Below are 27,287 nucleotides of genomic sequence, written 5' to 3'. Positions count from 1 at the left end.
TGTTCTTGATGAGTCCTTCACATGTTTATTATTATCCCTTAATTTGTGTGAACAAAATATATTACACTACCCTGAAATATTTGTGGGATTACAGAAAATATAGCTAAATATATATAATGTATTCTTAGCAGAACAATATAAAGTGAAAAGAAAATTGCCAAGGTCTGATCATTGAGAAAATGCATCTTTCAATGAAATGTTATAGAAGAGGATGAGGGACATAAACAGTGTGTATATCAGGGAGGAGTTAAGTAGAGGAACCCTAAGTTTGTCTCCTGCCTTGAATACAACTAAATAGTTATCAAATCATTCTGAACATCACAGAAATCAATCGGAGGATTGAGAAAACAAATACTGCAAGTCTACAAGTAGAAAAGCGACCACTTTTTGGAAGGTAGGAGGTTCAGGGTCTTGAATTTCATGTGATACAGCTGTGTATAATATGTCGGCAGGGAGGAAGCCTCCTTAAGGAGCCTACTGCAAAGCATTATAAGCAGAAGAGCACAAAACAATGAAAGAAAGGATAAGAACCATATGATCCTCTCAATAGATACAGAAAAAGCATTTGACAAAATACACCATCGTTAAAATTCCCAAGAAAGTAAGGATAGAAGGAACATACCTCAAGATCATAAAGGCCATATATGAAAGACGCACCAGCTAACATCATCCTCAATGGGGGAAAATGGAGAACTTTTCCTGTAAGGTCAGGAACATAACAAGGATGTCCACTCTCACCACTGTTGTTCAACATAGTACTGGAAGTCCTAGACTCAGCAATCACACAACAAAAAGAAATAAAAGGCATCCAAATCGACAAGGAAGAAGTCAAACTTTCACTTGTCGCAGACAACATGAAGCTCTATATAGAAAACTCAAAAGACTCCACCAAAAAATTGTTAGAAGTAATATAGGAATTTGGTAAAGTCACAAGCTATACAATCAACGCACAGAAGTCTGTTACATTTCTACACATCAATAATGAAGCCAGAGAGAGAATTCAAGGAATCAATCCCATTTATAATTGCACCAAAAACCGTAAGATACCTAGGAATAAAACTAATCAAAAAGGTAAAGGATCTGTCCTCTGAAGACGACAGAAAACTTACGAAAGCAATTGAGGAAGACAGAAATGGAAAAACATTCCGTGCTCATGGATTGGAAGAACAAACATTGTTACAATGTCTGTGAGACCCAAAGCATCTACATATTCAGCAATCCCTATCAAAGTAACACCAACATTATTCACAGAGCTAGAACAAACAATTCTAAAATTTGTAAGGAACCAGAAAAGACCCAAAACAGCCAAAGTAATGTTGAGAAAGAAGCAAAGCTGGAGATACCAGAATTTTGGTCTTCACACTGCATTAAAAAGCTGTAGTCATCAAGGCAATACGGTACTGGCACAAAAACAGACACATAGATCAATGGAACAGAATAGAGAACCCAGAAATAGACCCTCAACTCTATGATCCATATTTGCCAAAATATGTAAAGAGCCCAAATGTCCACTGACAGATTACTGGATAAAAAAGATGTAGTATGCATATACAATGGAATATTACCCAGACATCAAAAATAAGGAAATCTTGCCATTTGCAATAACATGGATGGAACTAGAGGGTATTATGCTAAGTGAAATAAGTCAGTCAGAAAAAGACAAATACCATAGGATTTTATTCATATGAGTGAACTAAAGAAACAAAACAGATGAACATAGGGGAAGGGAAGGAGAAACAGAATAAAGTAAAAAGAGAGCGAGGCATACCATAAGACTTTTAACTACAGGGAACAAACAGGGTTGCTGGGGGGCAGATGGCTGGGGGTATGGGGTAAATGGATGATGGGCATTAAGGAGGGGACATGATGGAATGAGCACTGGGTATTACATGCAACTGATAAATCACTAAATTCTGCCTCTGAAACAAATAATACACCACATGTTAACCAAATTGAATTTAAATTTTTAAAAAGAGTGTGTATCTGGGGTGCCTGGGTGGCTCAGTTGATTAAGCGACTGCCTTCGGCTCAGGTCATGATCCTGGAGTCCTGGGATCGAGTCCCACATCAGACTCCCTGCTCGGCAGGGAGCCTGCTTCTCCTGCTGATCTCTCTCCTCTCATGCTCACTCTCATTCTCTCTCTCTCTCTCAAGTTAATAAATAAAATCATTAAAAAAATTTTTTTTAAATGTGTGTGTATCTGCATTTGTGTACATGCACCTAACAGTGCCTCACATGCCCACACACATGGTCATAACCCCATGCACATGTACATGTTTCTTCATGTAAACTGTTCTGACTGAAATATTGGGAAATAGTAAATCCTATTTAATATTGGATTATTGGAAATATCAAAGCCAGTAACTTACACTGGCTTTCTGAATCCCACCATGACATCAGATATCCTACTTCCTTCCCAGTAATAGAATAACAGAATAAGGTCAATAGTACTGCAAATCATATTCCTTTCCTCCTCCTTTTTTAGGGTTTAATTTTCAAAAGCAATTTAAAAAAGCACAACATCTATTTTGCTTTCCTCTTTATTTGTGCTTCCTCCTAACTAGCAGTTTAATTAAAAATAAAAAAGGTATTCTCAATAGGAAAAGCTTCATCATCAAGTTAGGAACAGTTCTAAGTAAGTTCTACCAGTTGCAAAGAATTTTGCATAAAAAAACTGAAACTGTGAAAGCATTACTTTAGTGCCATATGGCTACAGTATAGCCTTTAAAGTGAGACAAATAAGGGGAGATGAGGCCAGTGAAGTTGGCAAGGACAGATTATAAATCACTTTATATACAACACCAAGGAGTTTATATTATCCTGTAGACACCGATGAAAAACTTCAGGCAAGAGAATGATGTGACCAAATCGAGTAGTGTTGAGCTCATTAATAAAAGTCTGCTGATACCCTGAATGGTTAGTTCTGCTCCAAGCAGCAACTATATTTACACTAGACTCTTAGTCTCCAGAATGACAAATCACCTTAAGACACTACCCACGCAAATCATCCAAGTGAAGTTACAGCTGTGAGCAGAGACCATAATGGATGTAAAAGAGCTACAAAATCCAGCCCTCAAGCATTTTCTATGTTGTGAGCTCTTGACTCCCTGCAATTTACTCTTTTTGTGCTTGAACTTTTGTCATCTGATTCAGTTCATAAAAGTGAACCACCTAGTCGGTAAAATATCAGCTTCACACAACATATTCCCATTATATATTAAAGATATGGACGTATTTAGAGTTGATAAGAATAAAATATGCATATATCTGAAAAAGGTTTGATTTAGCAACATGTTTCTATATTCCTTTTTTTAATCAAGAAATTCGCAAGACGAACTGTGTAGTGGTCAAAACAGGCCACTTTGGCATGTGCACTACTTCATGCTGAAGACAATGGAGACCCTGCAGGCTCAAGAGAAACTTTTGCCCCTCCTGTAACCACACAGAAAAATCCAAGGTGAGGGTCTTTCCCAGAATAAGGGTTTATTAGAGGTAAGTTTTATCTGACTAACCTATCTCTATGGAGAGAGAGATATGTGTTTACCAAACATCTACTCTTTTTCATCATCCGATGAAATACATCCCTTCCCTTTGAAGTTCCAGGTGCCCACCCCTTCTCCTTAGTTCAGAATGACATATATACTTCATTTGCCCGAGTGTCTTTGGAGTTTCCCTCTCTATGTGGATTATCCATACCTACAAAATTAAATTTGATTTTCTCCTGCTAATCTAGCTCATGTCAATTTATTAGTTCAGTTAGAAGCACTTAGAAGGGGACAGGACATTCTAGCCACACCCTCCCCTGCCCCAACAACACTTATTTATATTTCCCTGTTCCTGTCAAATAGGGAATGGCATCAAATAAATATCAGCTAATTTAAGCTGATTTACACTCATTTACCATATTCCCACAAGCATGTATTGCTAGTAGCTACTACATAACAAAACCAATCCCTAATATTTGGTCTCTAGTCAACAGTTTCTGAAAATAAAATAAAGCATAAAATAAAGCTTTATGTTATTCTATCTGAAATGGTTCAATTTAATCTGCTACCGAAATAAAAGAGAACATTCAGCTTGTCATGTTACCTCACATTGTAAGGAGTGGGTATGACTCTCATAGCAAGAGTGACTCTTATTTTTTATAATAATTTACTCAAGTCCAGCTTTTAAAATGTAATATGAATATAGTATGTCATGTTCATTAACAGAAAAATTTTGCAATAATGATAGCACTTTTACTTTTAAAATATTTAATCACTGCTTAAAATCAATTAAAAATTTCTTCTTTTTAAGAGATGGCTAAGTGAACATGTGTCTATTTCATGGAGTATAATATTCAGATAATTCTGTAATATACAAATATAACCATATGTAACTAAACGCACTCTTGAGAAGTATCTAATCAATTCTTTTGGTTATTCCACTAACATTTCCACTGATGTTGCATTTAATTGCTCATAAGCTAACGTCAAATAGACTAGTATCTATGTAGAATGGTCTCCTAGGTAAATAATCATCTTTCTTTTCCACTGGAAATTACAACTGTTTTCCTGATCAATAATATTTGTCCAAAGAGCAGTTTCAGAAGGTCAATGGCACATTCTAAACTAAAGAAATTTACTGGAGAACATGATTTGTGTTGACATTTACCTAATACATTTTGCTCCTATGGCTTCAAGTAAAAATCTCTTAAGAAGTTTACCATGTCAGATTATTCATACTCAAAGAAATTAAGCTGGGAATTAAAATTGTGATTAAGGTATTACCATTCAAGATCTCTGATCCTATATTTTTGCATCAGAAAAAAAAAAGATTAAGTAAAAGATAGCATTTTTAAAATCACCATATGCAATAAATTTATGCTATTTTCCTCTATATTTTTACTCATCACGAGACACATTCAGCTCAAAATTTCATTTAATAGTATCTCAATAGCACTTTTCTTTATTCATAACAATTATGAATGTGAAACACTAAGACAGTAAGCAGAAGATCAATGCTATTTTTGCATTTAAAGATTTTTTTATAAGAAATAATGTACAATATGCTTCTATGCTGATACATAATATCTACAATTCTGCCTAGAGAATGAGATTCTTGAGTTCAGGAGAGGGAAGAGAAGATTAATTACATTGAGAAATATGTGTGCTTTCTTCTTTCTCATAATGAAAGCTAAGTACAGTTACATTTCTCCCTCCACCTCAGCTGCCTTAAAGCTTAATATGAGACTCATAATTCATTCTTATTATGTTGATGCATTGTTTCTTCTATTCCTATCATAATGACCCAATCCCATATCTGTTTTTAAAAATGCCTCGTCTTTTCTTAAGCTTTGTACAATATTTTTCTTTATTTGCCAAATTAATAAATTAAGGCTCAGAGAGACTGTCATTTAATTAAAGTCACACAGCAAGAAGAAGACAAGAAAACCAAGATATGTTTTTACCTAAAGTATCTCTCAGAGAGTTGCATATATACATATGTCCCTGTGAGAAAGCCTAAGAAGAACAATTTTTTCACTTAACTACAAATTCTTCCTCTAAATTATAACAGGCTCCATAGGTCAGGGGTTAGAGCACTGGTCTCATAAATTATAACAACAAAAAAATACTTTCTACTTAAATATAATTTTATACCATAAAATACTTTAATTTTATATAAATTTATAAAGTTATTTTTATAACTACAAAGATAGTTTGATTCAGCACTGGGCCCTGTTTTGTTTTGTTTTGTTTTGTTTTAATTTAATTTTATTTTTTCAGTGTTCCAAGATTCATTGTTTATGTACCACACCTAGTGCTCCATACAATACGTGCCCTCCTTAGCCTGCTGGGCCCTGTTTTAATTTATAATTGTAAAATAGGAAGATTTACTAAAAGGTAAACCAACCAAAATATCTTGGGGAGAAGAGTTAAGCATTCGGGAGATATTTGGCTTGAAGGAAAGACAACTGGGTACTTCAACTGTCAATATAGAAGATAATTATAAAGCAGGGAATTGAAAGTGGTTTTTCACCTTGCAGTAGACACACTAGAGGAAACAAACTCATATGAAATTCAAATGAGATATTTAGAACATCCTAAAATCAATTTGTTAGCAAATCAGAAACTTAAAAAAAAAAAGAAGCAAAAAACTTAAATAGAGAAAACTTAGAGAAAAAATATATTTCTCTATTGAGTTATAAACATAACTCAATGGGCTAATAGAATAGGAGCTAAAAAAAAGAGTATTAACTAGTCAAATGAACCTGGATTATTAGGGATACTCAGAAATATTCTGTATGACATTTGCAGGGCTTTAGTGAAAGCTAATATGACCCCCGCCCTGGGGTAGGAGATACATCAGCTTAAGCAATAAATCTAGAGACAGGAGACGATGCTAAAAAAAGTCTCTCAACACTCTGAATCAAAATACTGGGGCGCCTGTGTGGCTCAGTCCTTAAGCGTCTGCCTTCTGCTCAGGTCATGATCCCAGGGTCCAGGGATCAAGCCCCACATCCGGCTCCCTGCTTGGCAGGAAGCCTGCTTCTCCCTCTCCCTCTGTTGCTTCCCTACTTGTGTTCCTTCTCTAGCTGTGTTTCTCTCTGTCAAATAAATAAAATCTTAAAAAATATAAATTTGGAAAAAAAAACAAAATACTTTAAAATACATTGGCAAAGACTATGGGTAAGATAGAGTGTAAAGCATTATATGATGAAATTAATTTACAGTTTACTGATAGGAAACTGTGAGAAGAGCAACGATACGAGATCCCAATAAAAGGATTCTAAAAGTCAGTTGAAATGCAAATCTGTCTAAGCAATTACAAGAGTTAGGTAACAGAATAGGAATTAATAAGAAGGGAAAGGCAGGCCGAAAAAATGAGAAATTTTAAAAGAGAAAAAAATACAGTTGGTGGCTTTTAAAAGGATGTCTGAATTCTGCACAGATTTGACTGCTTGATGGTAAGAAAATGCGTTTATTATAATGAGAATGTACTATAAAAGCTCTGACGTTGACTGTGGTTTAAAATAGACGACCATCTGGGTTGTATGGTATAGGATAGGCTATGTTTGGAGAAGTGAAAATAAAAAGAAGTCTTGGATCTATTTTAGTGATAGGATTCTTTATTAAAATCTCCTGCTACAATTACATTCTTATCAAGTTCTCTTGGCATTTTCACTAGATTTTACTTTTGACGTTAAACTGCCACCTTTTTTGGACACAGGTGAATGAAGAGTCTGTCTCTATACATTGTGCCATTTGTACTTATATAATGCTTCTTACTACTCTGTTATGGCTTTATCTTGCTTTTTTTTTTAACCAAAATTCCACTTGGTTTATTCCCTAGATGCTCTTTTCTAATGAACTTCCTTTCACGATTACCCATATGCTGATTTTACCCACTCTACCAAGCTCCAGGCTCCTATAGACACATGGCTGTTCAACACCTCACAAAGGCTTCTAAAAAGCAACTCAACTGTCATGGACTATTTCGTTTCCTCTTGAGGTTTCCTTCTGGATTTCTTCACCCTCTTACATGGCACGACACTCATCAGTTTCCCAAAATGCAAATCTCAAAATCGCCCTTCAATTTTTTTCTCCCACACCTGACTTCCAGTTTTGTCATTACTTTGTCACTTCTACTTTTTTTTTTTTTTTAATTTACTGCAGTAGGAACACTTAACATGAGATCAATCACTCTGCAGAAACAGATAAGCACACAGTAAGTGATATGAAGGTAGAGTCATGGAACTAGTTAATATGAAAGGTGTAATATGGACCCAGGATTATCTCATTCCAATTTAAAATTTTTATCATTCATACCAAAGAGCAAGCACGTCTTACAACTTACCAAAGAAAACAACTCTGTAGTCACTCTGGTGTGACAAGATCTGTCATTAAGATGGAAATTGAAGAAGTCCATACTAATTGACAGAAAATAGGATAACTGTGTGAAGAACAACCCGAGTGAAATGCACATGGTAAATGAAAAAGTTTCAATACAGCCTGAACCAGAATGGAGAGCATTTAATTGATTGTAAAACTATCACTTTTTTGTCATGGTTTCTCACATCTTTCCTAAGAAGGAGCCAGCAAGTAACACGACTCACTATACAGCTTGGCTTGACCCAGAGGAGAATGCACTCACTGAATACTTGAGAGTCCTCGGTCAATTCTTGGCCTTAAAGTGCACCATTCACAGTGATGACCATGGACCTGGGCTCTTAGCACAGATAAGAACTCAAGTAAGACATGATCCTGGGCACTTGGAAGGCTTATGCAATTTATGACAAAGCTCCCCAGGCAGGTGTGGTAGGAGCTAAATAGATGTAGTGAGACTTATCACCTTATCTCATCACCAACCTGCAACTGGGTCAAACCTACCTTATTGCAATGTCATATATATTTTTGTTAATATTGCTTCATAAGAAAAACAATATTAAAAACCAGGAAAATAGGATAGGTACTGAAAAATTTTACTAGATATGCATAAATTTCAAATATTAAAAGAATGTAAATGAATTAAATACAGTTGGCTTAAAAGTTTCAATGTGAGCCTTCGGATTTTTTTTCTTTTAGAAAAAGTTTATTTTTTACATGTTTTGTGAAGAATGCTGGATTTGACAGTCTACTGGGAGATCTGTTTCTTTACAAAACATTCTTCAGTGTTATATTTGACACAGATCCATACAAAATAATTTCAGTGTTACACAATTCTAAAACAAAATCTGAACATTTTACCCTCTTAAAACTGAAAAACTGTAATTGATTTGCTTAAATAGACCCTATATAATAACAAAAGCATCTTAATTACTAATCACTTGTAATTAATGCTCTTTAAAATTTTGCCTCTTTTAAAATGTTAACTATACATTTGGTTATATAGTAGTCCCCTCTTATCTGTGGTTTTGCTTTCTGGGGTATCAGGTTTCTGCAGTAGGGGCAGATGATCCTCCTTCTGTCATTGCATCAGGTCAATAGTAACCTAAAGCTATGTCAAGAGCCTATGTCACTCCTATCACTTCATCTCACCACATAGGCATTTTATCATCTCACATCATCACCCAAGGGTGAGTACAGTACAACTAGATATTTTGAGATAGACCACATTCACATAACTTTTATTCTTATATTTTGATTATATTAGTATATTATACTAATATAATAGTTATTACATATACTAATATAATATATTAGTATATTATTATGATTATTCTTTCCATTATTAGTTGTTAATTTTTATTGTGTCTAATTTATAAATTGAACTCGATCATATATATGTATATATATTTTTTTTTTTCAGTACATTACACAGTTTTAGGCTTCCAATGGGGATCTTGGTATGTATCCCCTGTGGATTAGGGGGAACTATACAAAGCTTTCAAGCTTTGGCAAGGTTTATAAGAACAACATTAATTTGAATGAAAGGAAATATTGAGACTATAATCTTTCTCACCACCTGGTAAATATCAATTTGTACAACAAAATGTTTTCAGAGAAAAAAAGTCACATGGCAGAAATAAATAACCTTAAGTATCCATGGACTCCCTATGAATCCTATTGCTATGCACAGTTACTTAAAAAACATAATAAGCAATGGTATTCTGTGCTAAAAGAATCCAACACTTTGATTTCATGCTTGTAGTGCAGACATTAGGATTCAAATAAGAACTTGCACTTTCGTATTTACTTGATGAATACCAATTCATTTTCATTTCCTATAGAGTATCTCCTTAAAACTTAATATTCCCATAGAATTTAAGATATCTGAGATGTTGGGAGTTTTACATTTTCTAGGGAGAAATTCTGTGTTTAAAAATAAACCTAGTTTTCTATTGTTGGAAATAAGTTCTCACACTCCTGGGCATTGTCTTTGAACCTGGTAAAAAAAGGTTACTGAATCATGCCATAAACCATTAATGAAGTCAACATACCCTGCAATTTGGTAATTCATGAAAAGTGACCAGACCTCACCCTAATGCAAAACATGCATTTCGTTATTTCAAAATAAATGGATGATGAACACTTCTCAGAAGAGGCTCAGGATTTAGATTAGTTGAGAGAACCAAAAGTGAGACTGAACCAAAAAAAACAAAAACAAAAACAAAAAAACAAAACAAAACAAAAACAAAAAACAATGAACAAAGTAGAAGAAAAAACAAAAATCCTGAAAGATGATGGGAAGAGAAAAGCCTGAGAGTATGTGTATTGCAATGCCCTCTAGCACTTAATCAATTTGTTTCTGAGATCTAGGAGATGATAGTTTCCTAAATTTTATTAAATTGTTCTGTTCTTACAAGTTCTCACATTAAAGGAAGAAAAATTCTCAAGGCATAAATTCAGATGTTATAGGGACAAAATTAACAGCCAAATTTTGATTTATCTGGAAGTTATTTATGCAGTATGTGTATGAAATTTATAAAAATTATTTCAAAGAGTATTTCTCTTCAATTAAATTTGTAGAAGTTTTGCTACCCAGTTATATTTCCTTGGCAGAAACAACAATCCTAGAATGTCTTCATAGATCACACTGAGAGTGTATAACCTCACACCAAAGTTAACTGTGAAAAGATGGTATTTAAAGAAACATTCTCAAAATACATGGCTTGAGTATACTTAATGTACAATATACTTAAGTATCTCCAGTTGATGAGATATTGTTTGGGAATTCTGACCTCCAAATGTTACTGTAAATCAACTACAAACATTTGTGAAGCATCCTACATATCCGACCAGGAGATGTGGGGCATAAAATGGTGAGGAAGGAAAACTGACTCTCTGTTCTTATATATCATGAAAATCTACCAAGAAACCCCGATATTTCCAACATTGATAAGCATAAAGTTTGGGCATCTCCCATAACTCAGATAGCCTTCAAGAAAACTTAAGGGCAGACTGTCAATTTAAAAATTGAGACTCAGGGCGCCTGGGTGGCTCAGTGGGTTAAAGCCTCTACCTTCGGCTCAGGTCATGACCTCAGGGTCCTGGGATTGAACCCTGAATCGGGCTCTCTGCTCAGCAGGGAGACTGCTTCCCTTCCTCTCTTTCTGCCTGCCTCTCTGCCTACTTGTGATCTCTGTCAAATAAATAAATAAAATGTTAGAAAAAAAACTTGAGACTCAAAAAGAAGTTGGGACTCAAAGAGTAAGTAGAAGATGAAGTCAGAGTATTTGGATTTATAAAAAGCTTAATATAAGAATCACTTTATTAAGGGAAGGAATTATCCAAATCATATTTGACATTTTGTATTAAATTTTGTTGTCTCTTTTTACATTCCTTAATTTTTATGACTGTTTTTGTTTGTTTTCAAAAAGTATACATATCCATTCTGAATATTTAAACCATAGCAGAAGGTAGGTGGAAGAGAGATGAAAACATGATACATATATCCATATATAATCACTTGAATATACTCCCAACTCTATAGATATACAGAAAGTGAGATGGATGAACAGGTAAATGGAACTAATTTAAACAGATAATAATAATGTATATGTCATAATTTTATCTAAATGTATTGTATATACGTTTCCTAAAATTAGAAACTTGCTGAATTTGAAGCAACTAATTATTCAAGCAAAAGAGACAGCAATGGCAAAGTATTCTATCCTTAATCAAAAATATCTAAAAAGTAAGAGTTCGTCATCCTAACATCTAACTAAACTATAATTCTACTTCAAACAGTAATTCAAAAATTCACAATAGAAATGAGAAAATTAACATAATTATTTTATTTTTTTTTTAGTTTATTATTTTTGTTAATGACTTCTGGAACATCATACAAATAATATTGCAGTAGGGAAACATGTGGGCTCTGGCACCAACTTGCCCATGCCTAGACCTGAGCTCTGCTTTTTATTAGTTGTAGACCTATGCAAATATAAGGTTTATCTCTTTGTTGGAACTCTCTGTGCTCCTGTTTCTCTCTCTCTCTCTCTCTCTTTTTTTTTAATTTTATTTATTTATTTGACAGAGAGAGAGATCACAAGTAGACAGAGAGGCAGGCAGAGGGGGAAGGGGAAGCAGGTTCCCCGCTGAGTAGAGAGCCCGATGCAGGGCTCGATCCCAGGACCCCGAGATCATGACCTGAGCTGAAGGCAGAGGCATAACCCACTGAGCCATTCAGGCACCCCTGTGCCTCTGTTTCTGATCTGTACCATGAGAATTGCTGTGGCACAACCACTTTGGCTTTCTCTCATCCCTTCACCCCACTTTCTAAATGAAAACATCCTTTGGCTAGGTATCTATGTCACGGAAATTAAAAATGGTGTCTCTGCCTCTTCCTGGATAAGCCCTCAACTGCAATTCTGATACAACTCAGTATGAAAATGGGGTTCCCCAGAGAAAGATCTAAGGTGCTGCTATTGCATATACCATGGATTCTCATAAGCTATATATTTTTCCTTTCGCTTTATCCTTTTCTTTTCTTATTCCTGCAGTACATACTTAATAATAGGTAGATAGCATACTTTCTAAGTTCTTGTATGTCTGAAAATAACTATACATTACCCTCATAACTCAATGATGGTTTAAATTCTAGTTGTCTAACATCTGCCTGCCCGCTTAAGGAAAATTTAGTTGGGACAAAGAGTTTTCTATATGTTCTAGTGTAATACAAACCTGGGCATTCTTTGTTTCCAGATTCTCAGACAAACACACTTTCTGTCATTCATTGGTAATAAAACAAAATAAATGTGACCAAACAAGTCTGGTGACCAAAAACTACGATGGCGACAACACCATTAGATGATGGTTTAATACTTTCTCTAAAATTCAGTTCTTATTTTTTCACTGTCCACTTCCTGTCACAAGGCTGTTTGCCTTAAGAGTTAAATCAGTAAATAGAGTTCAAGAACTTCAGCACCGAGCAACAAAATAAGCGTTAATCAAAGATGCACAAGAAGATTCCAAATACTTTTTGAATTAAGCGTGTTAATAATTTTAACTAGGTCATGTTTTTAAACAATAAATGGATTTCTTTTTTCCTGAAATGAGACTGAGAAGGTAAACTAAATTTCTTACATTGGACTAAAACACAAAATACCCATGAACACAATTCAGATCTTGATGTTACAGCTCTATAAAATAATATGAAAATATCTAAACATACATATTCAAATAAAAAATTACAGTTTGAAACAAAGTAGGTGCAAAATAAGCCTACTAGTGTAAAATTAGAAACACCAAATGCATTACAAATTAGAGTACTTATTATTGGTTAGAATATGTTGATAATTAAGCTAAAGTCATGCGCTTGATTCCCGATGTACGAGTTTCCTCTGCTTTGTTACAGAGACACAGGCTGAATCACAATTCCCAGCTGTCTTGGAAGTGTGCATTATTGATCAAGAGGGGTACACAGCGGACGTGGGGAAAGATTAGTCCAAATTCCATTACAATGACAGGAAAAACAATTCTGAGCACATCCCCTACAGAGAGTGGGTCAGCAGCTTAATTTTATTTCAGTTTGGCATGTATCTCTTGTAGACAGATGCTTAATGATAGTTCTTTGTAATGTTAATCATGATGAAGAGAAGATACATTTTAAAACTATAGAGCAGCTTTCCAAAACAGGTAATTTTAACATTGTGAAATTCATGAACACATCCAGTTCATCAAATATTAGCTCCTGAATCTTTGGGGGCTTAAATTGTTTGCATTAAAAATTCTGATTTGGAAAAGCACTTACAGTCTTGCTCTATGACATAATGTAACTGTAATTAAGGCTAATCTCATCACAATGTAAAAAAATATATATACATATATATATACAGAGAGAGAGAGAGCGAGCGAGTATGTGTGTGTGTGAATTTGTATAGTATAAAATAGTAAAGGTACCCAGAGAAAGGGAGATGCTACCATTACTTTTAACTTAGTGGAGCTAGAGGAAACAAATATTAGGAGTAAGTAGAAAGGACAGAAAACCTGAATACATTATAATGAAGGAAAATGTTTCCTCATATGTCCCATTAAATATATTTTTAGGCATCTCAGTTCAGCTTTATATTATTATTAATAAATTAGTATTCCTAGATCTTTTAGATCAAATTAGTTTTTGTGCAGTCACATAATTTAATCATCTTATATACGGAAGATACAGAATATATGGAATATTGAAGTGGAAATAAATGAAATTTTTGGAGTGTTCATACCAAATGCCACATCCTTTGATGGACATTGTATAAGCATATCTAATTTAGTCTTCATTAAAGAAAAGTATGGCAAAAGTCTTATAGGATAATTAATATTATCCTCATTTAATAATGTGGCAAATAAAGCTGGATAATTTCAGTAAGTTGCCCATGGGCTCCAAACTGGCATAGCCCTGAGTTTTAAACAAATGATATACTTATGGGCTTTTATGACTTATCAGTGCAAGAGATTGCTTATTGTTCCACAGTATCTGGTTTCGCTCTTCCATGATAGTACAACATTCAGCTGGGTAAATTCTTTCCCAGCTAGACCAGATTTCTGTAGACTCCCTATCGGCTATGTGTGGATATATGAATAAATACTGGGCTATATTATGCATGTAATTTCTGGGTTGTGCTTTATCTTCTTCCTTCCTACAGGCTGGAGTCAGGATGTAATGGCAAGAGTAGACTAGCCATCTCGAGCCACGTTACAGAAACCATGTTTTGGGAATGGCAGAAAACAAATTCTAAGGAAATTTAGTATCCATTAATATGAAGCTGATGTGACCTTCTTGGACAGACTACTTACACATATTGCTGAACCTTTGTGTATATTTATATTTTACAGTGTCTGTGTGGAATAACTCGTTGTTAAAACAGCCTGTGAATTATAACTAATATAACATTGTTTATATTTTTCTTATCAGTAACTACAGTTTTGATGGTGAATTCGAAAAAAGATTTTTTCTACCCTCATATGATAGTCATGACTTATGGAGACATTTCGCTTGGAATGCTAGAGAAGAATACACAAAGACATCAAACTTCAGCTTCTCCGTTTTAGGTATTATAATTTAAAAACATGTTTATGTAAATGTATTAACAGAAAATGTATTGATGTACACGTGAATAAAAGCAATAACACTGCACATTTATACTGTATGTTATGAAAACCAGTAACACGCAAGAACAACAACAAAAGCAACTCCAACAGCAGATAAAATAAAAAGTAAAACACAAATAATTTAAATGATAAATAAACTGTATAATGGCCATTTCATATACATCACAAAAACCCATTATCTAGTACTGCTGCATCCCTAGGCATGAGAAAGTAGCAAGATTTGTCTATTTGCTTCTTTAGAAAATAAAAACTACGCAAGAAATAAGACAAAGAGGCAAAAAGTAAGAGCAGAGAGTCCACCACTATGATGAGGATGACTTCAAAACAAAAGTGCTGAGCAAAGTGTTTTCAGATAAAAATAATTTGTCCTTATTTCAGCATTAATATTTCTTTTTTTAATAAAGGGATTTTATTTATTTATTTGAGAGAGAGAGCTTGAGCAGGGAGAGGGGCAAAGGGAGAAGCAGACTCCCTGCGGAGCCAGGAGCCCAGTGAGGGACCCCATCCCAGGACCCCAGGATCATGTTCTGAGTCAAAGACAGACACCCAACTGAGGGAGCCACCCAGGCGCCCCTCAGCATTAATATTTCAATTACCTCTTCACTAAATTTAACATACTCTAATAATATTTCAATTACCTCTTTACTAAATTTAACATACTCTAATAATATTTTAAAAATCATTCAGTTCACTTTTTGTAATTTTCCAGCATTTGAAATATTAGCATGTGCACAGGTATTCAAAAAATTTTAATTTGGAGTATTTTTCCATAAATAAAATGAAAAAAACCTCCTAAACTATTAATATAATGTTATTATCTTAAAATTAAGAATTTTTAGTGACTTTAGAAGGGAAATCATTCCTTTTAATATTTCATATTTATGCAGCTAGGTGTTTACTAGGTGAACAATAAAAACAATTTGTAAGCAGTAAAAAAGATTAAAATGATAAGATGGCTTTGTGTCAATTTTAGAGAGATATTTTATATTTAAGGACATTTAATGTCTTAAACTGTATTTATTTTTCAAGATGCAAAGTATGAAATAAAACCTATTTTAAATCCAGTTAATAGAGAATTAACTACAAAGTACTGATACAAAGTAGTTGCTATACCTACATATCTCTACCTTGTTTATATATATCTATAGCTCTATTTATATCTAATTCAATTGTACTAGCATATGAGGGCATTCTTCTTATTTTGTACTTCCTAATTAACTTTTTCTCTTTCTCGATAGGTCAAATCCAGGACAGAGCACAATTACATATAATATCTAGGACTCCTGCAAAACAGATATATTATTCTACCTCATTTTTTTGTTTCACATTTTTTCTCCTCTTAAGGATCTATACGAATCCATATGTGTAACACAACATTTCCCACTGGATTACTTTATAATCATCAAAGTGAGACTTCCCAGAAGAAGAAATAGCTGTTTTCTATAATAAGGCAAAGTAGCAGGTCCTGCATTGCTTTGTCAAGAGATCTGCCCTTGCTTTCTGCCTGACTGCACACTAAAACATCATGGAGGGAAGGCACAGGGAGAGACAGTGACGGGCAATGACAGTTTTCTCAACAGTGTTTCTGCTTTGAAGATTGTAGAAAGATAAGGGCATCTCCATGTCAGCAGTTTGAAAGAAAATTTTTTGTTTGACAACTGTGGCATGCAGTACAAATTCTTGTAATTTGATTGTTTACAACATTTGGGAAAATGTCAAAGTTGCAGTAAATATCAATACCAAATGATAGATGCACCTTCTTGGTTTTTTTGTAAGACTGAAGGAAAGATTTTACTTTTATTGCTATAGGTGACTCTTTATATTTATAGTGAATATTTCTCTATTTATTTTAGCCAATTGAGTTAAAATGATGTATATTTAAAAACTATAATTAAATGAGACAATAAAAATGGTATGGACAGTCTTACCAGGTGAAGATAAGGCATAGTAATGTAGATATTAAAATCAAAACTTGATTAAACATTGCAGACTGTGTACGCTGAATGGCTCTGTGCAGATCATTCTAAAATAAAACCAAAGAAGCCTATTTTAATTTTGAAAATACTACATATCCATGAGTTTCACTACATTTGTTATTGTATATTATACCTCATCATATTATATATATCTTGTGCACATTCAATGGATATACTTTAAATGGATATAGCTTCATATTTCCATTTTTGCCTAGGTCTAAATATACTTTACCTTAGCATTCATATTACAAAGATAATACTATGGGGGACCACCAAAGCCCCAAATTTCAGTTTACTCTCCCCTTATCAAGATCTGCAGAGATATTGTACTGACTCCTAAAAAGCCTACCATAGTGAGCAATGTCTCTAATGAAAAATTCTAATTTTAATAGTAATAGCTAAGTCAAACTACAATCACATCTCATTCTCTGAATCAGGAAAAACGACATGAAATATGCCAGGCAATCTATCATGAAAAAGAAAATGCAAAACAGTCAATGAATAAAATTTTTAAATTTAAATTCATTAATATAAATGAATTAAAGATATACTTTTTATGTTTCCAATTGAAAAACATTAAAAAATAATAATACTCAGTGTTGTTTAAAATATAAAACATGAGCACTCAGAAATGATTGATATTGCCCATGTAATTTGTTATAAAATTTCTTGAAGGTGATTCAGTAACACAGGTCACAGCCATGCTCTTTTTATTTCAAGCATTCATTAATTAATTTAATCAGTATTTACTCAATAACCTAATTTCTAAAAACTGACCACATGAAAAGCATCAAAAATAAAAATTAATATTTATGTTCACCTTATTACAAAATTATAATACTTATATGAAATAATAAATGCTCATTACTACTAAAATAACTAAAACATGCAATACAAAATGGTTAAATAAAATGATCAAAACTATATAACAGATTTATATGCAGCTATGAAAAATGATTTGAAGACATATGAAATTCAGTACTACAGAAACAAAAAACAAAATTCAAAATTCAAATTATAAAACTGAACATACACTGTAATTTCATTATGATATGTGTGTATTTTTTATAGGAAATATTAGAAGGATATAAATTATTATTATAGTCTTTGGTAGATTCAGAGGTTTTTTTCATACTTTGTAGGTTTCTGCTCATATCAAATATTTTATAATGAACTTTTAACTGTCTTAAAGTCAGTGTTGAATGCAATGAATCACTTCACCAATATAAAATCTCAATAAGCCACTATTTTATCTTCCTCTACCGCATACTTCATCAGAACTGTTAAGAAAACAAAAAACTGAGTTGATTAGTGGTTAACCTCTCATCCCTTACTTTCTTTTTAACAGACGTGTTAATGAGCAGAAAAATAAATAAAAATATCTCCAATCAGTGAAAAGAGAAGCAAAATACAGAAACACAATGGAAAATGAATCCTAAATTAATATTGCAAAATACTACTTTCACTCTCGGTGACTGACTAATGACTCCCTTGGTTAGGCAAATTTTTTCCACTGACTAAGAACACAAATTAGTATAAAGAGGTTTATTTTTTCCCCCGTGTATTTTTTTCTTTAGCAGTTTAGGCAATCTTTATTTAGTGAAATAGTATTTTGGGGGGATAGTGAAGACAGCCCAACATTTCTTCAAACCATTCCACAGGTCATACTCCCCTATCATTTGGACATGTATCTTCATGAAATTCCAGTAGTTATTTAACATAAATGTTTAGAAACATTCATTTGATTGTGAATACTCAAATACTACATAAATATTCCTTTGGCTAAAATTTTTGTGTTCCATTTCTGTTCAAAACATTTAAAAGGAAAAAAAGTTTGCTTCCAAATGAATTTAATTTCAATGTAGTAAAACTAAGTATTGAGTCCTTACTATTTTTATGCCAGATACAATAATTTATACACACACACCCCCCACACACACACCTATGTGCTTATACATATATGTAATTTAATTTAATTCTTATAGCAAAGTCTGTAAGGTGACTAATTTTGTTCTCTTCTTAAGACAAATAACCAAAGTTATTGGTGATATTGGTGGTGATATTTAGAAAATCGGAACTGTTTTTGTTCACCAGGTCACAAGGACTTACAAAGGTGGTGACTTGGCAATATGGGCCAAGTTAAGATAGCCCCAAGTTAAGTTTTTACTCTGAATTAGAATACAAGCAGACTGAAGGTCTTCAGTATTAATATAACATACCTCTTTATTTGATAGTATTTTAACAAAACTCTTTCATTTTTACAAATATTTAAGTAAAATTATTTACTGGGATGCTAAATTTATTTTTTTAATTATTAATTTAAAATAAATTTATTTCTTTTAAAAATGAACAATTTAGAAATTTAATTATACCTATATAAATCACGACAGTATGAGTTTATATTTCATAGGAGAAAGAAAAATGGAGAAGTACAAGACTGAGACCTCAAATCATCTTCTCTTTCTGTTTAATATAAGCAGTGAAAGTATGTAAGAAATAATGGAAGGGTGAAAATATTGTATTTACACTTCATTTTCATACTTACAATCATATTTTCCAAGGCATGTTTGGCAAGCCAACAGTTTAGAAAGACAGGGACAAATAGATTCCTTAAGGAAGGCCAGAAGATCTAAAAAACAAACCAAAACTAAACTTTTATCTCAAAGCAAAAATCATCCAGCAGATTAAAATGTAGAACAACAACAAAAAAAGTTAATAAAGACTAAAATTTTTAATGCATGTGATAAATTTGTTAAACTCATTAATAAAATGCAAGGAGAAGATCCAATCTTTTCCTTCATTGGCCTAAGTATTACTTAGGGAAAAATTCTTTGGGAAATTATTGTAGAAGCAGAAAGGAAAAAAATTGAGCTCTGCTGAATGTCAGCTATAACTATGGTAATTCTATCATTAATCTTTCATTTTGACAGTTTATAATAGACATCACCTCTTTCTTCCCTACAACTGGAGGGGGAAAGTAGGAATAAGGAGACAGAGAAGGCTTTCCCTTTTGATAACATTACCACTTACTCTCTTCAGATTTAAACATTTTAAGTAACATTGGGAACCATATTTAATTGGACTATATTTACTTAGCCTGTCATTTAATCTAGCTCCAGTTGTTCCTCTAGGTGAATCACTCAAATTAAAATAATTGTCAGAAATAAGCCACTTAGAATAACTATGGTTATTCTAAGTATTTGCTTATTAAATAATATTTGCTTATTTTCATAATTTTCCAAATAAAGTTCAAAGGAAGTGTAAGAAAGCATATCCCCAACAGACATTATCATAACTCTATGAAATACAGATTAAGACCTAATTTTGCAATGGTAAAGTGCTTGTTACATATTTATGGGGCTGCAATTGAGCAGGATCATCGTAGAATTGGTATTCCACAGAACTTTGATAAAGAAGCAAATTGCTAATTATCTGGCTGTTGGCAACTTTCTTATTAATGGGAGAATTGGACTTAGTAAATATTGTGTTTAAGCTAGAAATAAATAAATGCTCAGTATGAGAAACTTTTATCAATACTTCGTTTCTATTTTTTTTTTTATTTGAGTATAGGTGACGTACAATGTTATATGAGTTTCAGATGTACAACTTAGTGATTTCACAAGTTTATACATCCTGCCATGTTCACCACAAGGGTAGCTACCATCTGTGCTATGATATCAATATCACTGATTATATTCCTTAAGCTATGCCTTTTATTGCCATGGCGTTCATTTCATACCTGGGCCTGTATCCCCACTCCCTTGCACCAAATTGGGTGCAATTTGCCCAACCCCCCACTCCCTTCCCTCTGGCAACCATCAGTTTTCTGTATTTACATGTCTGATTTTGTTTTTTGTCAGTTTATAACTTTTTTAAAAAAATTCTGCAATATAGACAAGAAATGGAGTGATTAATTTCTAGTCTATCTAGATAATATTAACACCTATTCACATGGCACATCCAGAGCATATATGTCTGAAAAAGTATTTTATTTTGTTATTGCACTAAAGCTCATTTGTATTTGTTTTCATTTAATTTTATAATCCAGTTAGCCAACCGATTTTACTATTTATTTTTAATACCATGATCCTAACCAAAGCCTAAAATCATTTATTGGAGCTAATGTATTATTTATTAGTATTTAGATTTAAAGACTTAAGTCTAATGACAAAATTATTTATTTTAAAGATGCTTTTAGGACTTACTGAGATAATGAAGGGAACCGCATTAATTATTTCCAAGATGAAAGGTATTCGTAAAATCTGTTCCCAGATGTTTCCCTTCCAAGAAAGAATAAATAAAAATGAAAGTCAATTATACTGAATCCCATGAAAGGGGGAAAAAGACAGCACTCAGAATTTCTCCAGCAAGGATGCTTACATTAACAGAATATCAAATCATTACATAAAAATGTAGCAATGACTTTTAAAGAGTATTTTTCTCAATATAATTGTACTCTCTCAATTTTTTCGTAAGTTTAAGAAGTAGAACAAACATTTATAGTAAGTCTGGAATATTGCACACAACACATTCTGATCATCTATTTCATGGAAGAAAACTTACTAGTAGAAATACCCATATTAAAGAAGCTACAGAATCAGTAAAATGATTCAATCTTAATTTTTTTACTACATGAGTTATATTCACAAACTATAAAGTATGTTAAATAGCTTGTAAATATATATACTTGTTAACGTTCCTTGGTATTAACATTGTTTCTATGTTAAAACTTAAAGGAAGGGCTTTTTCAATCATTTAGATTCTAATCTTCCAACCCAACATAGTACAACAGTATTCATTAAAACTGGTGACGTAATTTGTGGGTCCTAATGCAAAATGAAAATTCAGGGCTTCTTATTAACAAATTATGAACAATTTCCAGAAGGTGAGAGGAGAATATTAAAATAAGCACAGGCCCTGGAGGGGAGGTGGGTAGGAGGGATGGGGTGGCTGGGTGATGGACATTGAAGAGGGTACGTGCTATGGTGAGTTCTATGAATTGTGTAAGGCTGATGAATCACAGACCTGTACTTCTGAAATACATGTTAATAAAAAAAAAATAAGCAGAGGCCTTTCTAAATGTATAGCCCTGGGCAAATGTATACTACACAGTCATGAAGTTGTCTCTGATATAAACAGGTTAATCACTGACACTTTCTTAAATGGTGTCCAATGGGTGGGGGGGGGGGGAGAAAAAGAAAGAAAGAAAAAACTCAGAACTCCCTATACAGCAGTTTATTCTTCTTTGAAGAGATCTCCATATTAGAAAAGCAATTTGAAATCTGGGTTCCTGTATTTTCCAGTCATCTTATAATACTGGCTTCAAAGTTAGGAACTTTTCTTAATTTTCCTTGAGGTCCCAAAGGCTTCAAATATTACAGTAATAGAAGATACTACCACATCACAAAGCAAGGTTCCAGACTGGCTAATAACCATGAACTCAAATATTAGGTAATACGTTTTGCTGATCATTCTTCACCATCTCCAGGCTATCCAGAAAGTGGTAAGGGGAGCAGGTGGAAGAAATGGAAGCAACGAGAAACCCTCTGTACTGACATATTAGTGATGTTTTGGTGCTTCCTCAAGAGAACCACTCTGGGAGCTCGGCTCACACATAGAGACTGTATTTGGCTCATGCCCAAGACATCTAAACATGAAGAGACAACAGTGCCATGAGAAAAGAGGGCTGAAACGAGAGCAAGCCGCAATGACGCCAATTCTAAGACAAAGGTACTTGTTTTCTGGGAACCAAACAAGACTCTAAAGAATAAAATCTATGGCCACTTTAAAGGAGTTTACACTCGGCATGGCGGTGCACCTGAAGGCAAAACAAGACTTCAAGGGGCGCCTGGGTGGCTCAGTGGGTTAAAGCCTCTGCCTTTGGCTCAGGTCATGATCCCAGGGACCTGGGATGAGCCCCACATCGGGCTCTCTGCTCTGCGGGGAGCCTGCTTCCTCCTCTCTCTCTCTCTCTCCCTGCCTGCCTCTCTGCCTACTTGTGATCTCTGTCAAATAAATAAATGAAATCTTTAAAAAAAAAAAAAAAAAAAACAAGACTTCAATAACTGGTGGACCTCAGAGGTCCACGGCTTAGGTCACAGTCTTAGTGGCCAGCAAGAGGCACTGAAGCATCCAAGGAGCACCAGTCAAAGGTCTGCAGAAGACCACAGCAGCTCTACCTGTGTCTGTCATGCAGAGCAACCCAACACAAAACTCTCTACTTGTGCCAGTCGGGCACCTTCATTCCAGACGCTGACTTGACCTCACTCCTTGTGCCTCCTCAGCCCCAGAGGGACCAGGATCAGCAACATTAAATAAGAAAGGAAGTGGGAATGACTGATAACCTCACAAGAATTCCCCGTCCCACATAGGTCTGAGCCAAGGTTAAGCTGAAGTCTTGAAGTGAATGAAAATTTTAAATGTTTATATATATTGAGCATAATTTCTAAAATACTAAACTGAAATTTGCCTTGTGATTGGAGACTACAAATATTCTGGGACCTTGACAACATATCATCTGATCAGCATGGATCAGGAGGATGTGTGGATTTGGAAAAGTATCTGAGGACTAAAGACCTTTCCTACTTGTGCTAAGTCAAGTTGGTTCAATAAAGCAGTTGTGACTGACTTTGGGTGTGCATGTTAAATTACCATTTCATTCACCAGTTTTTTGTTGTTGTTGCTTTGTTTTGTTTTGTTTTTTTACTGAATGCTTAACATTTGGCTTATTCCATTCCTGGTGTGCTTTTACTGGTGATTGTACCTCTCTCTTTGGTGTCAATGACTGTTGCTAGGGAAAAGACTGATGTGACCAGCAAGAGAAGGAAGGCTGTGGAAACAGTTACCACTGGAGATATGTCAGGATATCTCTATTAATACACAGCAAGATTAATATTAATTTTCTTAGCTATGAGATACTGTTTGGACAACTTTAGTTCATAGTAAACAAAAATGTTATATATCTCTGATGACTCTCTTCATTTCCTTTTGTAATACATCAATTTTATTTCATGGATTTTTTTCTCAAACAATTAAGAGTCTCATAAGTGTTATCTGACTTAATCTGGTTGATTTCTGATTTATCTTCTATAATAAAGCCAAAAGATTCTTTCTAAAATGCCACTACCAACTTAATAATATCCAAACTATTCCTTGGATTATATGAAGGTTCATAATCTGGACTCTGTTACTGGTCTGTTTGTATCTATTATACTTCTATTTCCATCTTGAATCCAGCCACAGATTCATCCATACTGAATTTTATACAGTTCTCTGAATAAGTTAGACTATTTCATACTTTTATAACTCTGCTCACACTTCTCCTACTGCTTGGAATGCCCCACTCCCTATGCCTTTACCACTAATCTCCTGGATAAGTGTTAATAACATGTTACAGAACTGCTTGTTTCCTTGCTTGTTAGGGCTTGAGAAGTATGTTAATGCACCGACTGAATGGTTCCATCGGTTAGCATCTGCCTTTGGCTCAGGTCATGATCCCAGGGTTCTGGGATCCAGCCCCATGCCAGACTCCCTACTCAGCCAAGAGACTGTTTTCTCTCTTTGCTGCTCCCCCTGCTTCTGTTCTCTTGCTTTCTCTGTCAAATAAATAAATAAAATCTTTAAAAAAGAGAGAGAGAGAAGAAAAATAATTTCTTAGGTAGCTTTATCTGTTCTAAGTGTGTAGAATACGTTTCTCTTATGGAATTCAATAAAGTATAAATAAACGTTAATCCAACCATTTTACAACATTTGGTATGGACCTAAATTTCCTTAATCAATAAAAATGCAGGAAAATAGATACTTTTCTAAAATGTATCAGGCTTTATTTTTATCATGAATAAAAATGGAAGTTGTAACTATTATCTCTGTACCTCTAAAACGCCCTCAAAAAACTATAAGATGTATGGTAATATTGTTGTTAGACCAAGATGTACCCAGGAACTTTTTTAAAACACTTTCTTCTTCAATATTAAAAATACCTGTATGGGCGCCTGTGTGGCTCAGTCAGTTAAGTGACTGCCTTCTTCTCAGGTCATGTTCCCGGAGTCTCCGGATCAAGTCCTGCTTTGGGCTCCCAGCTCCACAGGGAGTCTGCTTCTCCCTCTGACTTTCTACACTCTCAAGGTCTCTCTTATTGCTCTCTTGCTCTCTCTCTCTCAAATAAATAAATAAAATCTTAAAAAAAAAAAAAAAAAAACCTGTATGTAAAGACAAAACTAAAAAGGCTGATAACTTATCTTCTTTTAGTGAATTTAAAATAGTGTAGTAACCCCAAGATAGTCTTATTTTGTATCTCTAAATATAAACTGAAAAATAATTAGATTCACCATCTCCATGGCACCAGAAGCAGAATCACCAGTATTGGTGCATCTGGGTGGCTCAATCCATTAAGCAAGCAACTCTTGATTTCCGCTGGCTTGGGTCATGCCCCTAAGGTCATGGTGCTCCGTGGGGAGTCTGTTTGTGCCTCTCCTTTCCCCTCTGCCCCTAGTCCCATTCTCACTCACACCCTTGCACTCTCTCTCTCTCTTTAAAAATAAATAAAATCTTAGGGGGGGAAAAAAAGAAGAAGAAGAAGAAGAATCACTAGTATCTATGGGTGTCTAGGAGTCCTAGTCAGATCCTTTGTTCTTTGCCAGAATGGAGCCCATCATGTGTTAAAATTTCAAAACTGTTGCTTTTTATAAAGTGATTATAGAAAAAAGAACTGTAGATTTAACAGAAGCCTTCTAGGTATGTTGGATTTTTGTTTGCAGAATTTTGGAAATTATGCTCGGGTTTGTTTTCATTTCCTTTTGATTTAATGAATGTGTGTGTGTATAAATAGAGTTCTATTTTGAAAGCAGTTGATAAAGACATAGAGGATATTTATGGTAACAGAAGAATAAGAACTTTACTGCTGGGCGATCCCGTGGTTGTTCTGCCAAGTAGCTATAAACATGAATGGAATGATGATTTAAGTACAGACCTGCACTTCTGTAGGATGGAGGATTCAATAAGTTGATGTCAGGGATTTTAAATCATTATCTGCTAACCTCTACCTGCACTTGACAGAGTTTTTGCTCATTTAAAATGATTTTTATTCATTGTTTTTGTTTTTCGAAACCTGCAGTCTCCACGATTGTTTAAACTGTTCTGTTAAGGATTAAGTCATCATGCTTATTGTAGAATGCTTAATTTCAAGAATTATAAAGTGCTTACAGATTACTGTATTAAATTTGCTTTTAAATATTATACATATGTATATAATATATACAATATGAACATTATCTGTATATACATGTAAACAAATATAAAAATAAATATTGATTTGCTATTAACGTTGGTAGTTTAGAACCTAACGTATCCAAGAACAATATTAGAATGTATATAGTTGCTAATGCACTATCCATTTCTGTGTACCTCTCTATAATTTTTCTCAAAATCTAATTTGAAGAAAAAATCTAATTTCAGAGGAGGATCTCATTGAGTTTCTCCTATCCAAATTTGCCTTAATTATAAGCCATAAATAGCTACCAAATACTTAATTTATTCATTCTTACTTTGTGTAAAACTTGCTTCATCCATCATTTTTTTTTTTTTTTTTAGTCCTTTCTACCTAGTTTCTCTAAAGGATGCAGATATTTTCCATTATTGGGCAATCCTCTCATCTTCTCTTCCTCATTTGACCACTTCTATGGTAGTGACCCTATCCCAGTCAATCAACATTCTTCATTTAGCACTTCTACTCCTAATTGTATGCCATTGAAATTGGTTTCTTACAAGTGAATAACAAATGATTTCCAAAGTCTTTCTACCTTTCTTTTTATGTCTCTGTGTTCCCTGATTACTCTGTCCTTCTTCCAACAACCATAGTGAAGCACCTCCATCAAAGGAACCTTAGGTTCTCCGTTGGTTATTGTCCCATACTTAAGACACTTAAATGCTTCCTTCACCATCTCTGTGAAAATAACCTCCCCATCTTAAATCTCTCTTCCCTGCATGTTCCAGATTCTCATTTTTAATTGTCCACATGTCATGTCTACCTATCTATCCATAAGCTCCTCAAATTCACTATTTCCAAAACTGTTTCCATTATTATATCTATCTTGACTCCAATCTGATTTTTCCTTGGTGTAATTTTTCTAAGTTTTATTGCCATGTTCCCAATCATTTGAATTTAGAAAATGGTAAAGTGATATTTGATCGTGCCTTTTCCTCAACTTTCTCTACCAATTAGTTGATGATTTCTTTAGTTTCTACCTTTATATTTCATCTTGCATCAACTCTGTCTATTCTATTGACCCA

General features: G+C 33.9%; 1 protein-coding gene across 6 annotated transcripts in view; it reads right to left on the bottom strand.

Annotated features, from left to right (window-relative positions):
- The window catches only part of KCNT2 (potassium sodium-activated channel subfamily T member 2), a 344,584-nt gene that overhangs the window by 199,530 nt on the left and 117,767 nt on the right, over window positions 1-27,287 (bottom strand). For all 6 annotated transcript variants that reach the window (XM_082703085.1, XM_082703087.1, XM_082703086.1 and 3 more), the window contains exons 6-8: window positions 21,206-21,280; window positions 19,546-19,629; window positions 16,953-17,047 (exon numbers count right to left, since the gene is read on the bottom strand). In XM_082703085.1, coding sequence (XP_082559211.1) covers window positions 16,953-17,047; window positions 19,546-19,629; window positions 21,206-21,280 — 254 coding nt within the window. The remainder of the gene's footprint in view (window positions 1-16,952; window positions 17,048-19,545; window positions 19,630-21,205; window positions 21,281-27,287) is intronic.

Source organism: Mustela nivalis (genome assembly GCF_964662115.1).
Source record: "Mustela nivalis genome assembly, chromosome: 16".
Classification (NCBI taxonomy): domain Eukaryota; kingdom Metazoa; phylum Chordata; class Mammalia; order Carnivora; family Mustelidae; genus Mustela; species Mustela nivalis.
This window is presented reverse-complemented; position numbering and strand designations above follow the sequence as displayed.